The sequence below is a fragment of the Malus sylvestris genome, chromosome 6, assembly GCF_916048215.2.
Source record: "Malus sylvestris chromosome 6, drMalSylv7.2, whole genome shotgun sequence".
Taxonomy (NCBI): domain Eukaryota; kingdom Viridiplantae; phylum Streptophyta; class Magnoliopsida; order Rosales; family Rosaceae; genus Malus; species Malus sylvestris.
This window is the reverse complement of record NC_062265.1, coordinates 20,775,965-20,789,227: the sequence shown is the minus strand read 5'-3', so window position 1 is coordinate 20,789,227 and position 13,263 is coordinate 20,775,965. Positions and strand designations below refer to the sequence as shown.

Below are 13,263 nucleotides of genomic sequence, written 5' to 3'. Positions count from 1 at the left end.
ACTAAACTGTTAACTTAATTAGTCTTTCATGAATTAATAAGAAATTATTAAGATGGTACTACAGTCTAGCGGTACGGTATTCCTTTTCACCTATAAGTGAAAGGTTTTATGTTCAATTTTCGCCTAAGGCAAATTTGAACCATATTATATGGCTCGCCTATTGTAAGGTTTAGACAACTCTCTCATTTCTTAGTGTAAATAATATCGATTGTTAAAAAAAATAAAAAAATAAGGAGAGGTGTAAACAAAAGGCAAAAAGCTATTTTAACGTCTACTATATGTACAAAATACAAACGTGAAAATTGAATACAATTTTGGTGGTGTGGTATTTTGCGCAAAGTTGAAGGGCATTAATGCCATTTTACACATCGTCAGACCCTCTCCATCTCATCCTTGGCTTTATAAAACCATCCTCTTCTACTCTCCACATCCTGTCTCTTACTCTTCCCCTCCCCCTCTCTCTCTCTCTCTCTCTCTCTCCCTCCCCTTCTTTCTCTCTACAAAATACACAGATTTAAACAAAAACCCAGTTCGTATCTCGAAACTCCACAGCCAAATCACAACCCAAAACATCAAAGCTCGAAGCTTTCCAATGGGGTTTCCAGTTGGGTACACAGAGCTTCTGCTCCCAAAGCTCTTCATCCACACACTCACTCTGCTGGGTCTAATCCGAAAGCTCATCTCCACCTTCTTCTCCCTGCTGGGTCTCCAAGATTTCATCGAGCCCGACAATGCCTGGTCCGATCCGCCAATCCGATTCCCGGAGTTCCACTCTGTCTCCGCCGTTCTGATCCGGGAAATCCTTCCCCTGGCGAAGTTCTCGGACCTGGTCGACCCGCCCGAGTCGTGCGCTGTGTGCCTGTACGAGTTCGAGAGCGAGGACGAGATACGACGGCTCACGAACTGTTGTCACGTCTTCCACAAAAGGTGCGTGGACCGGTGGGTCGGGTACGACCAGAAGACGTGCCCGCTGTGTCGTACGCCGTTCATATCGGAAGATATGCAGGGCGATTTCAATGAGAGACTTTGGGCCGCTTCTGGGATCCCCGATTTTTACGACGATTATTCTCACACTAATCTTGGTTTTGAATTGTAGCACTTCCAAATTCAAAGTCTTTTACTTTTCTTTTTACTTTGAAGACAGAAATTTACGAGAGGATTACTAGAATCCAACTCATGGTCTTATTGTGAATGTAGATTCTACCACGGAGTTAGTTACCGGAGCTATAGGAAACTCCGAAGTTGATGTTAATATGTAAATATAGGATATTGTTGGATGAAAAAGAAAAAAAAAAGAGAATTGAGTGCAAATGAGATGATTTTGTATAGTTTTTGTTTTCTTTGGTGTGGAAAATGAGAATTTGGGGATGGCAAATTTGTGTTCTATGTCGTAACTTAGATTCCCAAAAAAAAAAAAAAACCCCAATTAGTTCTTGATCTCATGATATTCACAATTAGTTCTTGATCTCATGATATTCATCTGCCTAATGTTGGAAGAGATTCAGATCCTTGTGAAATGTTAACATTTCGGTTTTGGAACCTAATTTTTTGAGTGATGGTAACTGTTGTGAAGTATTATTACGTGTAGTTTTGTTTCACAAGACAGTATTCTGTATTTAAATCTAAATGGATAGAGTTATGCCAGACTGTTCTAATTAACTGATGTATGCCTACAATTATGAATAGTAACTAAATTAACTAACTGACTTAATCGACATATACGACTATTATGCAAATATTATCATTACCTAAATCAAAATTAATTGACTTAATCTACATCCACGAATATTAGGCTTATTAGGTAAGTTAAATGTGATAAAATTGGTGTAGGGTTGGTTTGGCTTTTGGCATCTATTGTAACTTGTAAGGTTGGTGATCAACGGGTTATTATTTAATTATGAAATGGAGCGTGACATTGTCAGTTGGTGGGTTCACATTGGACAAATTTTTGGTCATTGAAGACATTGTTGGAAAATATTACTATTTATGTTTATTTTAGTATTTGAGTTTTCCTTGTTAGTTTAGGAATTGGGTTTAGTCTATCCGAGTTAGGGTTTCTTAGGTTTAGTTTCTATAAATATTGCTTTTAATTTAGTTTGAGAAATAAGTGAGTCAATATGTAGCATTTTCAGTTCATGTAGCCTTCTTGACAATTCCGTTTAATAAAGTTTTGTATTCAGTTAGTTCGTTTGTTCGTGGCGTACTTTGATATCCAACTTGGTATCAGAGCAGGTTGGATCCTTCGGGATTTAATCTGTTGTTGATGGGTGTCAATTTGTTTGTATTAGTTTTGGTTTCGTCATCTTCCGCTGTTTGTGTTTCCGTTTTAGATTCATCTAGGAAATTGTCGTTGTTCATTGTGGTAAAAATCTGTTTGCTTGTTTGTCGTGCAAAGCATCCATAGTCGAATCCGTTCTTGTCGCCACCACCACCCTGCACGAACCATCTGTTGCAATCCCTTTATGTTGCTTGACTTGGTTGCTGCATGAATTGAAGAAAGCATGAGTAAAGAAGGAAAAGAGGGAGGAAAAAAAAAATGAAAAAAGAGGGAAAATAAAGGACAAAGGAAAAAAAAAAGTTTTTGAAAAAAAATTTGTTAGGTTTTGAGGCCCACACAACCAAGGAGAAAAGATTTACTTTTTTTTTTTAAGTCTCTGAAGCACACATAGAGGCTGTTGGTTTATCTGAATGATTTGGAGTCTGTTGTTGTCCTCTATGGCGATTGCTCGAGTGTTTGGACTTGTGACTACTCGAGTGACGTTGTGAAAGTTGGGTTTTTTGCTTGTTTGTTCAGGTTTGTTCGGAGGCTCGCAATTGGCATGGAAATCTTGCACAGGCACTGGAATTTGGAATCTTGCACTTGCACCGATGGAATTTCGTATTGAAATTGGCATCGGAAATTAGCATAACAAGCTTGTATTCACATCGTCTCTTGGCAAACTCATGTTGTGTACCGACATGAGTTTGACGGGGGGGTGTTAGAAAATATTAGTATTTATGTCTATTTTAGTATTTGGGTTTTTCTTGTTAGTTTAGGAATTGGGTCTAACACATCCGAGTTAAGGTTTCTTAGGTTTAGTTCTCTATAAATATTGCTTGTAATTTAGTTTGACAAATAAGTGAGTCAAGATGTAGCATCTTTGGTTCATGCAACCTTCTTGACAATTCCGTTTAATAAAGTTTTATATTCAATTAGTTCGTTTGTTCCTTGTATACTCTAACATTCAACTGACATGAATGTATTTGCAGTCCTCCAAGCATTTCAAATGCGATTAAATCAAATGGGATCTACCAACTTGAAAAAAGAAAAGAGTGCAATAAATAAAAAAACAAGTGGAGAGGGTGCAATTTGACATGAAGAGAAATTTTGATAAGATAACTCTCAAATGTACGGAATATGATACACGTAAATGAGTGGTCCTTTACATATCGCACACTCAATTGGGTCTACTAACTTGAAAAAGAAAAACAGCAGAAAAAAAAAGAAAAAAGAAAAAAGAGGATGAGATGATGTAGTTTTGTATTAAAAAAAAATTTGGTACATCAGTTCTCACACGTACGAAATTATATACACATAAGTAACAGGTCGCCTACATATTATGGGGTCGTCGCTTTTACTCATTTTTTTTTCTCTTTTTATTATGGATGGGTGTATGTGAACTACACTTGTCAGTATACACGAGAAAAATGAAGACTTTTAAAAGATGAAAACATCATCAGTTTGGACTTCAAGGGCTTTACTACTAAAAAGAAATATCCAGGTTTCCGGGATCTTTTTTTCTTTTTGTTTCCCGGGAATCTTCTCTTTTCTCCCCTTTTATTTCCAATAACATCAAGCATGAAGCATCAATGGCCAGCCTCAAATTAATTTAGGAAATGCATGCTTCGTTCAAAATATATACATGCAGTGAAATAGTTTATGCCCTAATACCAAGCACATCCAAGATTATAAAATGAAATAGCTTATGGCACTTTGCAACAAACTTTTGCCGGCACCAACAAATATGGTTTAAAATTTGGCCGAGTAATGCTACACGTACTTTCCTTTTATTTGTATCATCTCTCTAATAGAGTTAAGGTCCGTAAATGCAATTGGGTCCTATCTCTACTAGAGATATGGTACAAATGACAGTATAAGTAGGGGGTAAAAGTTGTTGAATATATCACTGCCAACTCATTTCTGCCAGCTCATCAAAACAGTTGTAAATGATAACTTTTTTGAATTTAGTCAAGATATGTCATGCTTTGATTTCGAGATACGCCAAAAATCGACATGTATCAGCTGAAAGTAATAGTGCAATAATTACATAGAGTCAACTGGGACTCATACATAATATATATCAAATATTTTGTGAAAATGAAAACTACAATAAAGGGCACAAATCCTACTTTCGAGTGCCTCTTTCTTTAACTGCTACTTGTACTATGTAAGAAACAGCCCTACACTGGGCAAAGCAAAAACCTGGATACGCTACAAAGCTCTTGTGTGTGACAATAATACGATATGAGTTATGGTAGGTAGACTAAATTTGTAGAGTATATTTGCAAACTAAATGATGTGTCACCAATAAGAAATAAGCACATTAATCAACACTTAAATAATAATCCAATCATTAACGTGTATGTCATTTAATTTACAAAATTTATTCTACACATTTAGTCTCTTTAGCATTATCCATACAACATATGTGATTTAAAAGTTTGATCTCAGTTATAAAATATTTCACAATCCTTTTCATATATAAGATAACCTCACTCACAAATCTCAATTGAATACCACACATAAATTCAAATGACTTTTCATGATTGATCCCTACAAGCACTCAATCACCTCTTTCAAATATTGAATAAAATAACATGGCTATAGTGAAAGAGTCCATAAGTTCTGCATTCCAGACCTACTCATTGAATCGGATAACGGGAACAAGCACAAGGTTCCAGACTTGCTCATGGATCTAGAAAGAAATAAGTAGATATTAGATTTCACATTTTCTCATGCCAGACTTTCTCATGGCTACATAAAGAATTATAGGCCCAGACTTTCTCATGGCATACCTAGAATGAAGATATTAGCAGGGTTTTCAAATCAACTCATGAAACCAGAAAGAATATAGAATCTATGGTTCCAGACACACTTATGGAACTAGAAAGAAAGCATAAAAAGATAATAGTTTATTATATAATATTAAAATCACTCACCTGAAGTCAAAGATACTACAACTCTAGCACGAAGATCAAAGCACTCAGACACGACCAACACCTAAGGAAACACACAAGTCTTAACTCATAATTCTATAGATAAACGAGAAATTGGAAATGTGTCATAAAGCCAATCATGGGATGATACTTTATGAACATTTCACATATTAAACTAATCTAGTTTAATGTAAGGGCAAAAATTATTGTTTAAAGCCGTCTCATTAAATGTTAGACGCTTAAACAATAAGTCCATGGAATATGTAATTAACAAAATGTAATCTAAAGAAGTTAGATTCATAAATGTAATCTAAAGAAGTTAGATTCATAAATGTAATCTAAAGAAGTTTGATTCATAAGACCATTCTCTTTTATGCACATATTCTAAATGTTCTTGATTGTAAGACTACCAATTAGGTATTGACAATTAGTAGATCAATATATACTATGTCTTTCTCCCTGAAGAGCGACTGGTCTTCAGTCATTGGTGTGAAAGGCACCAAGATAAGTATGTAAGTGCTCAATCAAAGTGAGTCCACTGAATGCGGCCGACCAGGTGTTCTCATACTCATGTCATACAAGAACTCACTAGTTGGATAATGCAAAGTAGTCATTTGACCTGAGACATCATAGTTGTCTTGTGGTTGCGACCTTAATCTTTAATTATGTGAAAGGCATTCTATTAGAGAGTGTCCACGCAATAGTTGTTGTTAAGCTACTTAACCATGTAGACATGTGAATGCACAACAATGGATCTCTAACCTTCAAACCATTGATGGAGAATACTCTATGATATGATTAAGAATCTCTAGCCAAAAGTATGAATGAGATATAGGAGGTACGTTCCAAATCACATTCAAGGTAACTATATAGACAAGAGAATCACATTGGATAGTATGCATGAATAAACTATCACCTAAGCAATGTGATCAAGAGTATTGATCTAGAGAAAGACCGTATTGCATTGTAATCCCTAACTGATTAGGTTCTCCAACCTTTTCTGCTTAGCTTGAGTAGCCATGACATATTACTACGTGTTACTCATGATTTGTGGAAGCCCTGATAATTAACAATCACTAAGAGATAATTAGAAGTATTATGTTCACCAATCAATTGGTAGCAGTTCTAACCGCCTACTACCTCGCTAACTAGAACCTAATGGATCATACACTGTGTAAGGTAATGGTTGAAGAATACAACGTAATGGTTGAAGAATACAACGAAGTTGAGTAAGGACAATTAAATGGTTTAATTGTTTTATGACCATGATTAATTAATATGTTAATTCATCAAACAAATAAGTTCATTTTAGACCTTGAGTTAGTGTTAAGCGCAATGGGATTTGAATAGTCAAGCCCATTAACTTAAGTTGTGTGACAACTTAAACCACAATGAGACTCAAGGCCCAAATAGGTTTCGAAGAGTCAAGCCCATTAACTTAAGTTGTATGACAAACTTAACAACTAAAACTCAAGATACATAAAAAGGGTTTTGGGAAGAAGGCTACAGAAAGAGAGGGAAGGGTTTCACTTAAGTGTGAACCCTTTATAAATAACTTTATAACCTTTCCCTCACTAAGGGATTTTTTATATAAGGAAATATGAGAGAGCAAAATTCTCTCTTCTCACTCTAGGAGGCAAACTGCATTGGAGAAGATAACTAGTAATATTCTTCTCTCATGTCACTCATCTTCTTCCTCAATTATCATTGGTGTCGAAAGTTAAAGGTCTTCTACTTTGGGGGCTTTTGGAGAATCCATTCAAGCATCCCAATCCAAGAACCCAAAGATCAAAGTGATGGAGATAAAGTTATAAAGTGTAACTCAAGGAGAGGAATGAAGGCCCTCACTTTGGGTAATGATCCATTTCAAGGCAAAGAAGATCTTTAAAGGTATAAAAAAATATCAACTCTCTTTGTGAATTTGAGTTGGGTCTTTGGTTCACAACTATTAGGCTTTGAGTTTCTTGGTTAAGTTTTGTTTTTAAGTGCATACAAGTATGTTTCTGCCATGAATTAGCATATTCAAAAGTTTTCCTTCACGAGACACCAAAATAATTTAGGGCACGTTGACTAAAAAGTTACTCTTTGGTTAATGTGGAAGATCTAAAGGTCAGATTTGCTTGACAATCTAACAGTCGGATTGTAGTCAATTACGAAAATTGAACGACAATACAATTATCTCAAAAATTGAATAATCAAACAATCGTATCGAGTTTCAACAAACGGGCCTCGAATATGGGCTCATGGCATCAAGAATATCTTTATGCTTGAAATCCATGTCACTAAATTTTCCCACACATTGCCACACGCACCGCATTGCGCGGTGGTTTCTAGCGAATGGAAACTTAAGTTTTTGACTAACTCCAAATTTCACCAAATTTTATATGCTAATAGATTTCAACACGAGGAACAACTTTTATAACTACCACGAAGTCTAAAAGTTGACGGAAGATGGTTGATTTCGCCTATAAAGACCATGGGGTGCCCTTAACATGACAACGGTGATCCATCTCTTATAATGGTCCAACGAGGCCAAGTTTGGTTGTATTTTACTCATGGGATAATGAGATAAAAAACTCAAGTGGTTGTGTCGGTCTCCACTTAGCCAATCCACTGAAAAAAGGAATAGGGTCGGCGGAACCCTAGAACTTTGCAGCCTCGCACCGCCATGTGTCATGATCTATCGAGGTGATTGTTGGGTGGGTTTCGTAGAGGCAAGTGAGGCTTCAATTCTAGGTAAGTGGTGCCCGTTAATTCCACTAGAGATGACCATAATTCACGTCGTAAATTTTTGAAGGGAATAGGTCAGTAGGCCAGTGAGTCTAGTTTTCTAGGTCGATGCTATCTGGATTGGGTTTCTAGAAATGAAAACTTTCTATTTTGGAAATCTTTAGGTTTCCCAAAAAAGAAACCTTCTATTTGTAGTAAGTGCAATTTGAGCAAAATGCCATTCACTTTCAAGGCTCATAACTTCTTCGTTCTAACTTTAGGTGTTGCTTTGCGCTTATGCGCTCGTGGGATTCAACTCTATTCATCTATTCTAAACCCACCTCCAAACAAGAAAGTAAAATTTAAAATGACCAAAACGCTCGTAAAATGTTTTTCCCGGAACTGTAGAATAAATAAATCAATAAATTTCGAGACGTGATATCAAAAGTTATCTAGAGTAATATGTTTCACCTTCTGTATCCAAGTTTGAAATCTCTATCTTATTAAGTTCACTTATCAATAATAGGAAAGTAAGGAATCAAATAATTTAGGAATGACAGAAAACAAATAATTAAAAAATGGAACTTTCATGAAAAGGGCTTGGGCAAAGTTTATTTTAATAAAAAAAAACCATGCTATAATTTTATTTAATTAAAAAGACTTAAAATTTAATGAAAAACCCTTAAATTTTAATAAAAAGGACAAAAGAACTTAAATTTTAATGAAAAAGACATAATTTTAATATTAAAAAAAAATCTAATGCGCGCACAAACTGTTTATGAAACTTTCTACATTATTTATGAAACTTACGACACTATTTATGAAACTTACTACACTGTTTATGAAAACTTACGACATTGTTTATAAAACTTACTACACTGTTTATAAAAATACAGTCAGAGTTACCAACCATCTAGAACCTGTGATACCATGGATTATCAGAATTTGCAATTTTCTCAAACAGTTCACTTTGTATTGAAAAAGGCAGTTAATGGACTTGATTTTATTTGATATTGTTCCCTTCTATTATTGGCAAACCTTCCCTTATGCAACCTTGTTCCATCAAGCTAAAGCTTTCAAAAAAATGAGGCACGGAGGAAACTGGGTTTGATTTGAAGGTTAGGCAATTAAGGTATAGGTTTGCTAGGCTTTGTCTTGGAAGGAGGCGTGGAGACAGAGAGGATGGTGCGTTGGTGGATGGAGCTGACGATGAAGTGTTGGGAGGATGGGTCGTAGGCGAAGCTTTATGTAAAGGCTGGGGGATCGAAAATTGATGATGGCGAGGAGTAACAAGCGACGGGCATGGAGGATGGGGGTGATCTCATAGCGGAAATAGTGGTATTAGTGAAGAAGGGATAGACGATACATACTGTGGGAGAGGGGATTGTTATGGGGTTTATAGAGGAGGGTGAGTTGGTGTTAAAGAGGGGGGAGGGGATGTGAGGGACGTGCGCTCAGCGCACTTGGATTTTTTTAAGTTTATTTATTTATTTTTATTTTTTTGTCCTTATCATTAAATAAAATTTAGTGTATGATTTTTTTATTAAAATGTAAAGATTTAAAGTCATTTTCATTAGTTTTTCTTATAAAAAAATTAAATGTGTGAAATTGAATGTATGCTTATGTGTTATTGATAAATGTACGGGACACATACGTATTTCAGAAATACTAGTCATCAAAGCTTTTGACTCTTGAGGTGGTTTTAGACACAATATATTATAGGTTGTTGGTAAGATTATTTTTTGAAAAGCTTAGATAGAACCACTATAATGGTAATTTGTTCGAATTCTTCTATGGATTTACAAGAAGCGTTTACGGAAGGGCAAATAGTGCTATCTAGAGTTTTCTCAATTTTACTGACCAAATTATTTACATATTATAGTTTGACGTACGACGTTTTCTGCATTTTGTCGTATGCGTGCAAAAAAACCTGTTCAATCTTATATACATCATTTTTTGCATTTCATCGAATTCATACGCATGCAACCTTCTACGAAATTATAAAATACAACAGATTGTATCATATTAATTAACGTCTGATTCATGTTACACTGTTATTACATGGTATTTTCATTTTCTGGAAGAAGAGGAAACCTACACGAAAACTATTAGTTGACAAATTGATCACAACGACAATGAAATCTGCACGCTAAAAATTTAATAAGAAAACAGTCAAAAAGTGAGAAATATAATCAAAACATATACGTACGTACGCAGGACTGCCAAGACTAAGTAGTTAAATTATATTATTTGATCCGAGGAAATTTCAAGGTGGTTAAAGCTAATATAGTTTAATTATTTGGTCACGATGCGACGAGGTATAGTTCGTACTTGAGAGACTAGATTAAACGTAAAGCATGAGCTAAAACGATGGATTTGGTAGCTGCATCAGCATCAACTGGTTGATGTGCGTGTTCAAGATTTTGAGTTATCTCATATGGGTTGTTGGGTTAGTTGAGTTATAGGGCTTGATAAATGCTTATTTAGTCCATGTAATTGCTTAGAAAAAGAGAGAGAGAAATAAAACCAAAGTCGCACTTCTATTGAGCTCGTGTTGGCAGCTTGACATAATTGTTAAGTTCCATTAATAACGCGTATAGAAAATTTGGCTTATAACTTTCTCAGTTCTAATTCTGTTTATTGACATAATTGATTATTTAGCTTGTGAATTACTATATCGAGCTTAGGTTTTAGATGTTTAGTATCATATTGGTGAATCTCTCAAAAAAAATTTATTTAAGAAAGGTACGATATTCATTAAGCAACTTAGAATATGTACAAACTGAGAATAGTGTGCATAATGGACCTCGATAAAAACATTGTTGGAGATTTCAACCCGGACAAAGGAAAAAAGTGTCCCACACAACAATAGACCTATCCTCAAATGAACAATAGAAGTGAAAATTACAATTCCTCCTCAACTAAAATGTCTTGAATCAAATCCGGAGTCTCCTCGAACCACACAAACTCCTAAGAGCTACTAAGGCCCATCCGAGCAAGTCGATGCGCTGCCGAGTTACCTTCTCGCTGAACATGGTTGAACACCAACCTCAAATCATTTATTATAGGACCAACCGATGAGTAGTCATCCCCTTGACCCTTCATAGCAGCCATCACCAAGCTAGAATCTCTTTCAAAATTAATCTTTAAACCTTCACGACAGTGTCTCATAGCCACCAATACCGCACAGCGTGCTGCAACCAACTCAGTTTGGAGAACTGATGTTGGCCTCTCAATTGGACCTGTAGCAGCATCAATAAACTCTCCCAAATGATTGCGAAGCATGACCCCAAACCCCCTCCCCCTCCCCAGGAGGCCACTTTGAATCCATGCCCCATCAAAGTTGTATTTTATCCAACCCTCCTCAGGTTTCCGTCACTTCTAGACCTCTTGAGAAGCCTTATTTGTAGTAGGCTTATGCTATTTGTGAAATTCATGCATCCATCCCTCCCTCGACTTTAAGCACAATCTCATGTGGTGGCAGCAAAGTACCATTCCATAACACATCATTCCTATGCTTCCATAGTGCCCATAACAACATCAGACATAGCTCAAAACCGAATGAAGGACATTGCATAGTCATATTGGCTAACCATTGCATTAGAGACAATTTGTGGTCGGTATCCTCCTTTATTCCCAGGCTTCGAGATCACACCGCCCTCGCCAAGCTACATTATCTAAGAACATGCTCCATGGATTCAACTTGCACACCACAAACCATGCATGACTCTTCACTCATCACTCGCCGTTTGCAAAGATTCAAGCATGTGGGCAAAGAGTCCAAACACACACACCAAACATAGATCTTTACCTTCCTCAGAACACATGCACTCCATAATTTGTTCCAGAACTTCTCCACTGCACCACTAGATGAAGAGGATGAACCAGCTACACCATCACCGTTATTCACGTTTATACCCCGTGTGACATGATAGGTGCTCCGAACTGTGAACTTGCCATTTCGTTCATAATGCCATATCCGACGGTTGTCAACATCCCACACACTAAGTGGCAAGCTTCGAATTAATTCCACTTCCTCTGGGGAAATAGATCATTCAACAACTGAAAATTCCAATGCTTTGACTCATTCCAAAAAAGACCGTCTACCGTGGCCTTAATATCACAATGCCCCGGTAGTGGGGTCAAAATCCAAAAGTAAAACTCTTGGCACCCAATTGTCTTGACATATACGAATTTTCTTTCCATTCCCCAGTTGCCAACGATGTCCTTTGTGAAGCACCGGTCACGAAGATGCGATGCTTTTCCAAACATATGAACTATAGGCATTCACCCGTGCTTCCAGGAAACCTGTCATAGATAAATACCAATATTTGAAGACACGAAAAGTAAGCGACTCAGGTTGTTGAAGAAATTGCCATGCTTGTTTTGCCAACAAAGCAAGGTTAAGCGCATAAAGATCTCTAAAACCGAGACCTCCCTCGTTCTTAGGCTTACACAAACATCTCCAATTAAGCCAATGTATTTTCAGTTTGCCTGAATCACCACTCCACCAGAATTTTGCTATCATCATATTCAACTTTTCACATAAAGATGTAGGGGGAAGAAAACATTGCATGGAGTACATAGGCAAAGCTTAAGCCACCGTTTTCACCAATAATTCACGTCCCGCATTACTCAAAAGTACACCCCGCCAACTTTGTAATTTTTTCCAAAGCCTATCTTTCACATACGGGAATGTTTCCTTCTTCGATTTCTAAATTAGCACTGGCAAACCCAAATATTTATCATGAAATTCCACCCTCCTCATGCCGAGGTAGTCGGCCAACAACTGCTTGTCATAACTCGTAAGATTAGGATTGAACGATACGCAACTCTTTTCAAAATTCACTGCTTGTCTAAAGGCCACCTCATACGTTTGCAACACCTGTTTAATGTTCTGACACTTGCTAAGAGTACCTCGAGCGAAAAGAAAGCAATCATTGACGAAAAACAGATGGTGGATACTAAGAGTATCATGACAAACTTTAATCCCCTACAAATCCCCCATTGCTTTATGCCTTCATTAGTAAAGTCGATAGACCCTCGGCACACATAACAAACAAATAGGGAGAAAGGGGGTCCCCTTGCCAAATTTCTTTTTCTGGGTGCACATATCCCTCCGGGTCACCATTCAATTTGAAAGAATAGGATACCGTTGTAATACATAACATAACCATACGAATCCATCGATTTGAAAACCCCATGCGATGCATCATGGCCTCAAGGAACTTCCATTCCACGTTATCATATGCCTTACTAATATCTAATTTCAGAGCCATAAGCCCATTAGACCCTGATGACCGCTTATGCATATAATAAGCAGCTTTAGCGGCTACCAAATAGTTATCGAAAATTAAG

The 13,263-nt window shown here is 36.7% G+C and overlaps 1 protein-coding gene across 1 annotated transcript; it reads left to right on the top strand.

Annotated features, from left to right (window-relative positions):
• Positions 1-436: 436 nt before the first annotated feature.
• LOC126626945 (brassinosteroid-responsive RING protein 1-like) lies at positions 437-1,375 on the top strand. The gene has a single exon (XM_050296348.1). The coding sequence runs from the start codon at positions 593-595 to the stop codon at positions 1,094-1,096; it is 504 nt and encodes a 167-aa protein (XP_050152305.1). The 5' UTR covers positions 437-592; the 3' UTR covers positions 1,097-1,375.
• The last annotated feature ends 11,888 nt before the right edge of the window (positions 1,376-13,263 follow it).

What these genes read in the sequence shown, in the direction of transcription:
- LOC126626945 (XM_050296348.1), top strand. Translation starts at nt 593, where the DNA reads ATGGGGTTTCCAGTTGGGTACACAGAGCTTCTGCTCCCAAAGCTCTTC.